General features: G+C 45.7%; 1 protein-coding gene across 8 annotated transcripts in view; it reads right to left on the bottom strand.

The window, feature by feature from the left end:
* Positions 1 to 9,186: 9,186 nt before the first annotated feature.
* SH3BP2 (SH3 domain binding protein 2) overlaps positions 9,187 to 13,696 on the bottom strand; it is a 404,675-nt gene continuing 400,165 nt past the window's right edge. For all 8 annotated transcript variants that reach the window (XM_086964182.1, XM_086964179.1, XM_086964181.1 and 5 more), the window contains one exon: positions 9,187 to 11,841. In XM_086964182.1, coding sequence (XP_086820308.1) covers positions 11,704 to 11,841 — 138 coding nt within the window. In that variant the 3' untranslated portion in view covers positions 9,187 to 11,703. The remainder of the gene's footprint in view (positions 11,842 to 13,696) is intronic.

Raw genomic sequence — 13,696 nt, forward strand, 5'->3', positions numbered from 1 at the left:
ATCTTCCGGGTGATTAAAGAAGTGCGCTTTGTCCTTATAAATTACTTTTAATTTTGCCGGGAAGAGCAGCACATAGGTAATGTTCATGTCTCTCAGTTTTGCTTTGACTGCATCAAAGGAGCGGCATTGTTTCTGTATTTCCTGGCTGTAGTCCGGGAAAATCATATTATTCGTGTTTTCAACGCGGATCTCCCCCAGCTTTCTAGATTCTCGTAATATCAGATCCCGGTCTGCAAAGTTGAGGAAACGCGCGATGACAGGCCGGGGTCTCGCTCCCTCCGGCTGTCTTGTCAGTAGGGCCCTATGTGCCCTTTCGATGATGAAGCACGTCGAGAACTGCGCCGCCGGGAAGGTTGCTGTGATCCAGGAGTGGAGAAAGGCTGCCATGTCTGCCCCCTCAATTCCCTCTCTAAAACCAACAAAGCGCAGGTTATTGCGTCGCGCCCTATTTTCTTCGTCGTCCACCTTCCACAGTAGTAGGCGATGTGAGGCCTGGAGTTCCGCCATATCTTTCCTCAGGGTGGTGATCGAGTCTTCTGCCTCTCCTATTCGCGTCTCTGCCGTAGCCACCCTTTCGTTCAACTTCCGGAAATCTTGCCTCAGCAGCGTTACTTCTGACCCAACTTCACCGATTTTAACCTCCAGAGCCGCCCGAGATTCCTGAATATCGGCCCTGGACGCCTGGATGGCCGCCATCAACAAGTCTGTATCCGAGCGCATGCCGGACTCTATAGGCGCGGTCTCAGTGGGCTGCCGCGGCGCAGCAAAGTTGTCCATTGGGCCCTGTTTGGGTAGTTTGGGAATCGTGTCTCTCTTCCCCATGGCTGCCGACGGTGAATGGCGATTTCCACGCGTAGCTTACACCCCCTGCCACCTATACTGTAGGTCTGTGTCCTCGGGTTCTAGTACCTCATGCCTGCAGCCTCTCTCCGTGCCCGACCTATCTTTCAGTTCCAGGTGGTATTCCACGGCCCAGACCAGCGTCTCAACTGGGGTGTAGCGCTTCTCAGTCCATCCAGGACCCACCGACCTCCACAGGGACCGACCACTATGGTGCAGCCTCCCCCCTCGGAGCACTGTGTCGGGCCACTACGCGGAAAGGGCAGGTGTCTGCTAGGGTATGCCTCCGGTTTTCTCCCTCCAGCCGCTCCTTACCGGCCCCGGAGTATTAGGCGGCGAGTGTAGTCCGTGCTTCTGCCAGGGCGTCTAGGCCTCCATCCCCACCTCTCAGGATGCAGCATGCAGACAATCGTGGGCCCAGGGCCACCGGCGATCGCTATCCCCAGGCCCTCCTGAGGTGTCTCGTTGCCTGAAGGGGCGATCCCCGTCACCCCCAGGCCCCAGTGCTAGCTCTCGGGGCAGGGCGGGGGGGGTGGGGGGCACGCCACAGAGCACGTTCCCGGGAGCAGGCCTCCCAAGCACCAGGCGATCAGTTGCGGGCCAGGCGCCCTCAGCGCGTGGGGTCACTCACCCCTCTCTTCAATCAGCCGCCGGTGACACAGTCAAGCCTAGGGGTCGCAGCGCCGAGCGCCGCTGGTATAATCCCGCCGCTCCGGCGGGCACTCCTGCCGTCCGATCCGCTGTCTCGGCGCGGGCCGCTCCCCTCCGGTTGCCTCAAAGCTCACCCGGGGATCCAGAGGCCTCAGTCAGCGCCTGTCACGGAACTCCCCAGCTTCCAGGAGCCTTTCGTTCCGGGGCTCGGGCCGCCCATACACCGCTCCGGAGGTCCCCCCGGCCGACTAAGGCACTCGGCAGCTGTCCCCTCGCCTGTCGGGAGGTCCCAGCAGCTCTCTTGTCTCCGGGCAGATCTCTTTCAATTTAGCGCGTCGCCGCCATCTTTGTGTTCTTGGTCGGGCCAGGTCAGTCTCCGTTCCGCCGTTTTCGGCACAGTTGTGTGGCTTTGTCGAGCAGTTGTTGCCCCCAAGGAAGCTCAGGACCCTTACGTATACAATGGAGTTGAAACGGGGTTTCAGGGCAATAGTTTGAAGCCGGATTCAGTGCCGCTCGCTCGGAGCTACGGAAGAGCACGTCTTAGGCGTGGCCATGCTGCTGGCCACGCCCCCAATAATTTCTAAATTGTTGGTTAACTGTGCAAATTTGGGTGTTTTTTATGGGGGGTGGTGGGGAAGCGAGGGGGGGAAACTACAGGGGAGTATCCCTTGCTGCAGCGTAACGATTGGGAAGAGACAGGGGAGGCATCACAGTCAACACACGCAGGGAGTATGGGAGACGGAGACTCGACGGGGGACACAAAAGGCAGGTGCGAGGGGTAACACAGAGCTATGATTACGATTGCCTCATGGAACGTAAAACAGCTGAACTTTCCGTCCAAACAACTAATTTGAGATGGTGGCTCTTCAAGAGACACATATTAAAAGGATGGAAGTAATGAGAAACGGGCACAAAAATTACTCGCTGATATATCGCTCATCTGCCACAACAAAACATAATGGGGTGGCATTAATGTTCCATAATAGCACCAAGTTCCAACCAGAGGGGATAAAGACGGACAGGGAGGGACGAGTGGTCATGGTAAAAGGGAAACTCAGAGGGAGGTAGGCCACCTTTATCTCGGCCTATGTCGCAAACACTGGCCAAGTAGCATTTGTACGTACACTACGAGATATGGTGGGGACCTTCACAGAGTACCAGATAATTATGATGGGGACTTCAATTTGACCTGGCACCCAACAGATGACAGCACCCACCCTATAGAGAGTCAGGCAGCAGTTTGCCTAGACTTTGAAACACACATTCCATTACCTGGGACTCGAGGACACATGGTGAGGTCTCCACCTGACCACAAAAGACTAAACATATTTCTCAAACGTCCATCAGACCTATTCCCGGTTGGACTACATTTTCCTGTCCCAGGGGTTACGGGGTGCCCTCCAGGGAGCCAAGATTCTTCCCATTTCTTTGTCAGACCACAGCCTGTTACTGTGTGCCTACACTGGGAGGGGGGGGAACAGGGCCCTTCGAGATGGTACTTTCCAGTTTCATTGACACAGGATGGAGTGCTCAGGGACGAGCGGAGGGTGACAATCAAGGAATATTTTTCGATAAACGGCCAAATGGAGACTTCACCCCAAATCAACTGGGACGCTTTTAAAGCAGTCCTGAGGGGCAAATGCATTGCAATGATGTCTGCCCTGAACAAGCAGCGGGCAAAGGAAAGGGTAGAGCTAGAGGCGTCCCTCGCCCAGACAGAGCGATTTCAAAAAGACTCCAACGTGGGTCTTGAAGCGCCAATTGAGTGCTCTGAAAGAGAAGTTAGGTGCAATATATGCCAACAGGGCTGAACTCTTCTGCGGCTACAACGCAATGCATATGCCCAGGGCAACAAAGTGGGCACCCATCTAGCGTGACAGCTCCGGGAAAAACAGGAACGAGAATATATTGGGGGCATCAACAAGGGCGAAGGGGAGTTAGTACATGATGATGAGACTAAGGCGAAGGTTTTTGGTGACTTCTACCAAGACCTATACAGAGACACACCCCACACACTATAGCCCAGTCAGACTACTTGGCCCCTCTAGCACTCCCCAAGATTTCAGTCGCGTGGAGAGACCGGCTAGATGAAACAATAATGAAAGAGGAGGTGAGACAAGACATCATGGCCCTGAAACCCCATAAGTCACCAGGGACGGATGTGCTAACTGCTCACTTCTATAAGACATAAGCATCCGAACTGATTCCACACATTACAACTTTTTTTAATGACATAGCAAACGGACAGCGAGTGACTCCAACTATGGCAGAGGCAATGATTATGGGGATACCAAAACCAGGGAAGAATCCCCAACACAGCGCATCTTACAAACCAATAGCACTACTCAACTTCTACGCCAAACTCTACTCTGCAATCCTGGCTGCCCGCCTAGAAGACTTAATGCCTGACATTATCCACCCGGATAAATCCGGATTCATAATAGGGAGGAAAACACACAACAACATATGCAGGACATTGCACCTCCTAGAAAAAGTATCCAAGTTTAAAATCCAGACAGTATTAGTAGGGCTTGACTCAGAGAAAGCCTTTGATAGGGTCGATTGGCACTTCCTGTTTCTCACGCTGGAACCTTTTGGATTCGGGGACAGATTTATTACAATGATCAGAGCAAACTATGGGAACCCCTTGTTCTAGTCCAGGTGAACGGGGTGATTTCGAACCGAGGCAAAGGCCAGGGATGCTCCCTTTCCCCCCTACTGTTTGCGCTGAGCAATGAGGCGTGGGCGGCTTAGCTCAGGGCAAAGGCAGAGATCCAGGGGATTCATTTTGGAGGAGGCTTACAAAGTCTCGCTGTTCGCTAATGACATCCTCTTGACGCTCACATACCCCAGATCTTCATTACGAGCTCTGCAGGGGGGACTGAAGAAATTCAAGGTGGCCGCAGGTTTCAGAGTTAAATTGACCAAATCTTCTGTGCTAAATCTGACTCTGACGGACTGGGCAAGGGTATTGATTCAGGGTGAGGGACCATTTGCATGGGCCAAACATGCACAAAAATATTTAAGGATCCAGATCACCCCTCGCATAGAAGGCCTGTTCAAAGCAAATCTTCTGCCTTTACTTTCCCAGGTACATTAGGAGCTGAAGAGGTGGAAACCACTGTTTATTTCGTGGCTGGGGAGGATAAATGCAGTCAAAATGACCGTACTTCCTAAACTGCTATACCTGTTTCAAGCGCTCTATATAGAATTCGGAAAAAGACTCCCTACCAGGGGTGCGCTCCATAATCCTACGGTACATTTGGCAGGGTGGGAGAGCCCGTCTGATACTGGGGAAGCCAAGGTCGGAGGGGGGGACGGCACTACCGGACTTTGGGATTTACTAGAAGGCAGCTCCAATGAGTGATATCGGAATGGTCCATGAGGGAGTCAGACAAGCACTGGCTCCACATAATGTAATGTAATGTAATGTAATGTGTCTTGTAAAGCGCACTGCTGCCCTGAGGCGTCGTGGCGCTGTAGACCGCTGGGGAACCCGTCCTGGCTATCCCTGTGAGATGGTCCCTACTGGGTATCTCCAGGTGAAACCAGGCATCCCCGGCGAATGTGGGGGGCCGTTGTAGAGATGAGGCAAGCTAATGCCCAGAGATGCCGAGTGTGATCCCTGGTTAGAGTAGGCACCGAGGCGAGAACTATCAAGTCCGCTGACCCTGGTCCACGACCCTGCCGCGTCGGGAATTGAACCCTGGTCCCGGGCCGTTCTCTGCTTCTGGGTCTGCCGCCTCTAACCAGTGAGCCACACCACTCCACATAGACTGGGCAATAGTTAAAAACCTTCAATGCCTGCTTAAGTAGCCCAACTCAGGATCTGGGATGAGGTGACTTGCAGCCATGGGTGGACCTGCACTGAAGGCAGGCCTGTTTGATGCTTGGGGGGAGGGGGGTTCTTGGTGCTTTCAGACCTGTTCCATAATTTTGACAGTCTCACTTTCGAAAATTGCCAACGAGATTTTAATGTTTTACCAACGGAACACTTCCACTACCTTCGGCATAATCACTGGGCACTCCATCCACTAGTAAGAGAGGCGGACACCCAGGAGAGGACCCCGACAGAATCTTTTGTGAGGAAAAGCTATTGCGGCAAACAGAAAGAAGGAGGCGCCTAAGCTGGCTCAATGGCACTCTCGACTATGCAGAATAATCACGATGGAAAGGATTGCAGACATCTTCAGCAATGACTATAAAAAGTTTGAATATAAATGGGGTCCCATGGTGACATACCTCACGAAGGGCCTCCCACTGGCGGTCTGCCCTCCCACACTGAGAGGCCTACACCTATTTCAATTTAAGGGCACCCAAAGGAGATTCCCAGAAGTATTCCTGGCCAACGCTGATAAAGCTTTTTTTTTCAGGGGGCACATGGAGGGAAGTCACTCCGTGCGTTAAGGGCACCGTAGCGAGCAAGGTTATGTTAAGGTCCTCCAGCAGGGTGGCCTCAGTGTTCGACAGACCTTAACACATCAATGCGTGGAGACGTCCATTTGGCCTCAAATCGCAGGTGAATTCCATTCATGTTGCTGGGGAGCTCTTCGATTGCTAACAGGGACCAAAGTCTTTGGAACTATTGAATGAGTGGGAAGGTTCTGTCTTTTTACAGTAAACGGCAATGAGCAGGGCCACTGGAATAATGAGGCAGGGGAGGACCAAATTATGTGGCAGTGTTGACTAAATTATTTAGCAAGAAATTATGTAGGACATTTTGTGATAGTATTACTTCTTAATTCTGTAATTTGTCCTTGTTAGCACTGTATGAGGTTTCACCTTAGTAATACCAATTTAACATCCAAATAAGGTAATGAGCAACAGAAAAGGGACCAGTCAAACTTTGCACTGGGGCTTTCACAGAGTGAAAACATGGGTCACCGCGATTTTGGTAAATGTGGATACGTTTGAGCTAGAAACAATTTTGTTGCGTTAAAATCTGCAGATTATCCATAATTATGTGGAAAACACATTGGCCGCAGAATCACATATTTCTGGTGACCCTGGCTATGGTCAATTCAGCTGTACTCAGACATTGCAAACCATATGTGATTCGTTTTATGCAAATCATTCTCAACCCTGCTCTAATCAGAGCAGTTCAGCCAGCACTGTCAAGGGACAAACTGTCAGGCCAGGCCCTCCCTGAACCGGAAAACAAACAACCCAGGAACGGTTTTGCCCTTGTTATGGGCTCATCAACCGGGTACAGCTTGATTCCAGAGACACCATGTGCACGGGACCCACATCTGAGCATACCCATCCCACTTAGGGCAACACAAAGTATACAAAAAAAGTGAAAGATGGAATGCTTGAATTAATTTCAGACACTGGTAATAACTTGAAGCCGCATTCCAATACATCATTATTTTGCATACCATTTTACCTCAGTTTCGATCCAGCTATATGCAAATCCTTCTGAACCCTACTCCAAAAGGACCATTCCAGCCCGATCTGTCAAGCCAGGTCCACCCTGAACCACAGCACAAGCAACCCACGGCTGGTTTAGCCCTAGTTATGGGATCATCACCCCGGTACAGCTTGGTTCCAGTGACAGTATGCACGTGATCCACACCTGGGCATACCTGTCCCACTTAGGGCTACACAATAAAGTATACAAAAAAGTGATGGATAGAATCCTTAAATTAATCTCAGACCCTGGTAATTACTTGGGGTCGCACCCGAATGCATCGCTATTTTACACAATGTCACCTCAGTTTGGACAAGGGCAAAACCAGTCCTAGGTTCTTGTGTTCCAGGTCAGGAAGGACCTGGCCTGTCAGTTTGGGCTGGACTGTTACCATGAGGATAAAGGATCAAGACTTGTTTGCATATGACATTGGTCCAAACTGATGTGGCACGGTGTGTGGAAAATGATGGCTTGGGATGCGGCCTGAGTGATTGCCAGTGGCTGAGATTAATTAAAGTATTCCATCCATCACCTTGTTGTTTTTGCTATTTCGCTCTGTCATCAAAGTCTTAGGAATATTCTTTGTGAGTGGTTCTCAAGGCCTTCAAACTTGTCCATGACTCCTGACTAGACTCTAGCACCTCCAGTTTTGCCTCTGGGTGAAGCATTCCCTGGCCTACTAAGTCAAAGGGCGACCTAAGCTTTTGGATTTTAACTTCTAGGTTATATCTCATAACTGCGAGGCTCTTTTCAAAATCCTGACGGATTTCATCTTGGGAGTTCAGTCTTTAAGTTGCAAAGGATTTCTAGTAAGTCTGCCGTAGTCAGGGTCACGATAGTGGAGGATTGCAGTGGCAGGCAATCAGTATTATTGCATGCATTTGCTATACTATGCGGAGGCTTGCTCAAATATAGGAGGAGGCTGTTGTGAGTAGATTTCTTCTTGGGTGGCATAGGGGAGATCCCAACAGCCTTCCTAGGCACCAGTAGACCTCCTTGCTCAAAGTGTTGATTATGGTTTTCTCTCTGCACATGGGAGAGGAGTTCCCCTGGTTAGCATAAGATACCCTAACAGAGTGGTCCCCTTCCATCTATCCCTGCTGTACAAAACAGTCTTGTATGGGCCGCAGGTCTAAACCGTTAATACAGGATCCAGCATCCCTTGGTCTGACTCTAAACGAGACTCCCCACAACCTCAGAAGAAAGTTCTTTGGATCCCTTATTTACTATTATCACACATTCTCATCCTTCTCTTGCTTTCCAGGACATGGAAAATGGCACAGAGAAGCAGTTAATTTTCAGAGAACGCATGGACATAGATGTAGGTCGGTCATTGTGTCACTTAGCGAGCTTGATCATCACAGCAACATGACATCAGGAAGATATCATCCAAAAAAAAGCTTAGCTGGTGCCAATATCACCTGTCTACAAGAAACGCGCCTCATACATCAGTTCTTGCCCCTTAAGCGGTCAAGTTTTCACAAAGGCTGTAATTCCAACCACAAAGTCCAGGATTCAAATTTCTATCCGCTATATATAGAATTATAGATGGTGAACAGGGATGTTTTTCACAGAGGGGTTCTGAATGACATCAAAAAGACAATAGGAGTGAAGCTAGTGTTGCCTACACAGATGTCACAAACAGGTGAATATGTATAGAAAACATTAAGTGAAATACTGGACAATAGTGTTAGGTTGTTTATAGCATAAAGGAAAGATGAATACTTGATTATACAGTATTTGCTTTGAAAAAAACATGTCTCTAGTAGGAAGAGACTTTTAAAACTGTTTCATGCAAGGTGCAGCTAACAAGGGGCACTGATTGGAATTATAATGTTGAAGCCTTGTTTTAATTTTTGTTTTTTCGAATTTTATATATAGCGCAAACTAGACCTGAAGATATTGGATATCAGAGCCCTTTACATAGCACCGGTTTCATTACATGAGGACACTTTTCATGACTAAAATGTTAATTAAACAGTTCCAGTAGTAAGGCTATGCACAAAGTAGCTTGAGGCTGTTGTTAGAATTAACAAAGCCATTGTTCACATGGAATGGTGAAATAGCGTCTGCATTTCACAGATCTAGTGGAATATGAGTTTTTATGCCACTAGATTTTGTGCAATAAAAACAAGCAAGCATATAATATAGTTATTATAATACAAACACTAATGGTTACGACTATTACACAAACATGACATGTAATCATGCGACTAGGTACGGAAAGGAACCTTCCCAATCAAATGACAAGTAGGTAGTCTCACTCTCTTGAATCAACACACGTATTTAGTATTTCAGCATAGTTTTATGATTGCATAATAATTTGAAAATACTTTTGGATCACTGGTAACATTATTTACATTTTTTAAATTACAAATATTTAACAAGTTACAAACAATATTACAAAACAATTATGTAGTCTTACTTTTTTAAGTCAGAATAGGTTGCAGCTTAAATATTATACAACAGATTTGTACAATGTCATCTAAAGCTCAGCGGTCAGTACTTTCTTAAGATTGACGTCTTTACTCTTTGAATAGTGCAGGGGCCAGGATGGGCGTCTTGAAGGAAGAATTGCTTCATTGTGTCTGGAGAAGCACAGACGGGCTTGCTTCAACTTCTTAAAACTTTCCACTGATGCACATTTACCCTACTTAGAGAATCAACCTCAAAAGTGGAGCCGTGTCCACTACACTATGGCTCTGCGCTTAGAAGACAATGAACATTATTAGAAGTTATAACGTGGTCTGGCAAAATCGGTCTTTGCATCTGGACGGGTCACAAAAAGTTGCCTTGCATCTTTTGGGGGTCTTAGCATTTTATCACTGAAAGTTTAACATACTCCTTGATGCAGACTGGTGGGCAATATAAACGTTGATAATTTGCAAGGAAAAAAAGTCCACAAGAAAGGTGTATTCTTGCATGTTTAAGATCTAACATCCATTTTACATCTGTTCGACACACCAAATATTTAATAAAGGGAGATGAGGGTGTACAATGTCTGGAATGAAGATTTTCAAGAACGAGCAATCATTTCTGGGCAATACCAAATCAGGGGTGAACATCGCCCCTGGGCCTATAAGTGCTTAATTGAGCCATATTCAACACAAAACAAAGAGTTCAATATGGGTGCCATTTACTACAGATGTGTCAATGCATATTGTGAAGTAATTTCCCTTTTAACAGGACATAAACTTCTTGCTCATGCAAACATTCTGACCCATAAATTTAGGAACAGAACTAGTTCACCTTTACAGGTGTTGAACACAAAAGTAACTTTATGAAAAGCTAGACAGATGTTGACCACACGTCACAAAATGTTGTAACATACACAAAACCTCTGCTTTCATGAACATTCGGGTTTCGGGTTCCCAGTGTCGCCCTGGGTCATATAGTGGGACAGAGCACGAGGGAGTGGTTACTGTGCACGTGGTAAGGAGCATAGGTAGCCACTGAGTGGACAGATATCCAAGATGCAAGAGTGGCCTAAAGCCGGTTTGAAATGACATGAAAATTCATGGGAAACTGAACTACATCTTCAACTGCAACCCAACTACAGATGGTGTTTTAAGTAATAATTACTACTGAGAACTGCGGTGGGAGCAGGGCCTAAAGAGCAGACAGATTGCTACAGGGTTCAGCAGAACATTGAGGATCTTCAACAATACAACATGTATCACGATTTAATTTCTATTTGATGATATATTCTCTTTAAATAACTTTCCAGTCAAAAGGATACATTTGTCCCAGGGCTTTTCTTGGTTTCGTCGTCAACCACTAATTTGAATAAATCTTTTTTTTAATTTAAACTAAATTATTTTAATGCCTATTTTCCACATCATTTAAATGTATAAATAAATATTGTACATCATTAATGATTCTATTTTGAACACATCATTAAGCCCTAGCCTCAAACCACGTTTTCTGGTGTCTTACATGCAAGTTCTGTCATTCGCTGCATGTTCCAGAATGAGCCTCCAGCTTGCGGTCTTGTCCTTGACACATGATTCGTCTTACCAAGTTCAGTATCCATGTGAAGGATGACATGCACTGACTGTGCAGGAGATTGCAGGTCAGGATATTTCTACTATAAATTAGCATGGTTTGCTGCATCCAAGAGAATGGCCAATTAATCAGAGTTTAAACATCATTACAATGGAAGACATGTGATTCATTTTCCTCCAGTGAGCACCAATATTCCGCCATCTTCTATAGAATGCAGTCACTGTAAAGAACAATAGTGATATAACTCCACACAAGGCATCCCGATGGTGGACAGCGAGTGATTCCAAAGAAACTCTGGTACTAACACATTGTTCAGCGAAGAGCCACAGCCAGTAACAACTTAGTAGTGAGCTGCTACAACCCATGTTGTTTTGCAAGTGCCCTGGTGTATACACATTGGGTGTATGAGTGTCTTAAAAAATCATTCAGAATGAGAACAGGAAGAGTGGACGCGATAACACTGATTACTTCTAGGAGTTCGACTGAAGGTGGACACCAGATATTGCAACTGGAGTTGTTTCAGGAAGTGTGGGGATAATGTTCCATTTATCTAGAAATTGAGTCTCATTGATCCTCTGTCAAAGGGAATGCCAGTTAGAGACATTATGAGCCACCCTAAATGATCCATTTATAAATACTACAAAAAAGTCATTTTCACAAAGTGTAGGAAGGGAAATGTTAACTTTAGGTCGGAAGCATGAGTAAACGTCTGAATTTGTGATGATTCAGGAGTCTATCCTTCCAAAGTCTCTTTCATTGCACAAAGAAATCTTGAGCCTGCAACTTTGGAAGCACTGTCAACTTGGTGCCGTGTAACCATATGGATGCTTAAGAATCAACGTCTCGTGGCTCGGCAGAATATGCGTGTGGTAGTGTTCCACCAGACTCCCTATGTCGGAAAACAACAACGATTCTTCGAGGTGGAATTTATAGCACTGTGGAAGAAGAAAGCAGTAGGTGTTAGAAGTAGCCACATTTCCAGCTATATGCCCTAGTCAAAATTCCATCTGCTAACTTATGTGCAGTTGTAATAAGCAAACTCGTATACCCTTACATTAAGGATGTATTGGCCTAAGATTGACTAATTACTTCTCCAATGGCTACTAGTATCTGGAAATCAACTCCTAATTGAAATACAGTTTTCATAAAAGTGTGTTCTTTTGAATCTGTGCCTATACAACTATAAATATGTTTTCATATTTACTCTATCTTCATTTGCTTCTGCCTTAAATTTAGCATGCTACAAAATAACTAAATCCAGATGCATTACTTATAATTCGTCTTAAATACACATGCACAAACATGACAGGATACTGGAGAAAATCAAGACATTTTTGTGTAATAAGCAAAATACCTGTAGAATGAATGGCAATAGCAAGACCCACCAGAGAACTCAGGAATCTTTTTTAACCTTTTCTTTGTTTTGTAGGCATGGTACTTGCAAAGGATGGATTCAATATTCATGCATCGCATTTAGCGGAGTTTGTGAGCATATTATCTGAAACTCCCTATAAGTAAATCCCCAAAAATCTATGAGAGTTATGTAATTGTAATATTTGCAGAAGTAGAACTCTGTGTTAACCACACCTGAACCCCCTGCAACGTGTAGGATACCAGGTCCAAACACTCAACTAGAAAAAATCTACTGACCTTGGGTCATCCAAATTCCATGCACATAAAAGGCATGTGAGCCTGACCCCGTTCAATCGAGTTTGACCTGATTGTTCACTTTACAACACATTTTCTTTAAGCAACTACTTATGAGAACGTAGGGGCTTATTTAAAAGCCCCCTGCACCACCGGTACCCCACTTTTTCCTATATTAAAAGTGACGAACCAGCGCCGCAAGGGGCTTGTAAATTAGCCCCATAGGTTTTAAAAGTTGTTAAAGTTTGACGTGACCACATATACTTTCTTAAAATAAAGTCTCATATTTAATTTCGAACTGCGGCTTCCTTTCATTTGCCCTCTGTATTTCTTTCAAAGAGACGGACAGTCATATAAAAAAGGCTACTTGGAAGGAGCGTGATGGGAAACGAAAAGTCACAAGTATTTCACAATCTAAGACAGCCGAATTATTCCTCAGGTTAGGTAGATCTTACAAGGTCACACAGAAATACTACAAAGGTTGCACAGACCAGGTGGTGGACACAGAAGATATCAAAGTCTATTTCCGGTACTCCCTTCCTAGGCGTACAGCATGCCAAAGTCAAGACTGGTAGGCTCGGTTCAATGCGTTCCTCTATGAGCTTAATGTTGCTTGGGGAAAAGACTGGTACATGATGCGAGTTTCTTGAATGAGAAATTTGCAGAAAAAATATTTTTTTTAAAGAGTGCAAACCCTCCCCCACACTTGGTGGCATCATCATGGGGCGCTCTTCACCAACACCTTGATAGTAGAGAACTTAATAGATTCAGAACAGCAGATACATCCCTTATGTTCAACCTAGTCAACCTGCATTTAGGAAATTGTACCACATTAGCAAGTATCCTCAAAGCAGCAACAATTATCATTCTTGTAAATCACTATTAAACATTTATGAAAATGGATGGGTCTCTAAACAGGAGTTTGATATTTCGAGCAAATAATCTTCCTTCAAAACAAATGATTACTATTTTCTGATAGTCACTCATTTTCCAGCTCTTTTTTTTTTTAATCAATTATTGTCCAAAAAACATCCTGTTGTTTTCTACAAACATACTATGTTTGCCATACAATGTATTCCTAATTATCAACCTAACCTTTCATGTCAAGAAATTGTAAGACAAGCCAGGAAAGCAAAAACACCA

Source organism: Lissotriton vulgaris, chromosome 3_2 (assembly GCF_964263255.1).
Source record: "Lissotriton vulgaris chromosome 3_2, aLisVul1.2, whole genome shotgun sequence".
NCBI classification, from domain to species: Eukaryota; Metazoa; Chordata; class Amphibia; order Caudata; family Salamandridae; genus Lissotriton; species Lissotriton vulgaris.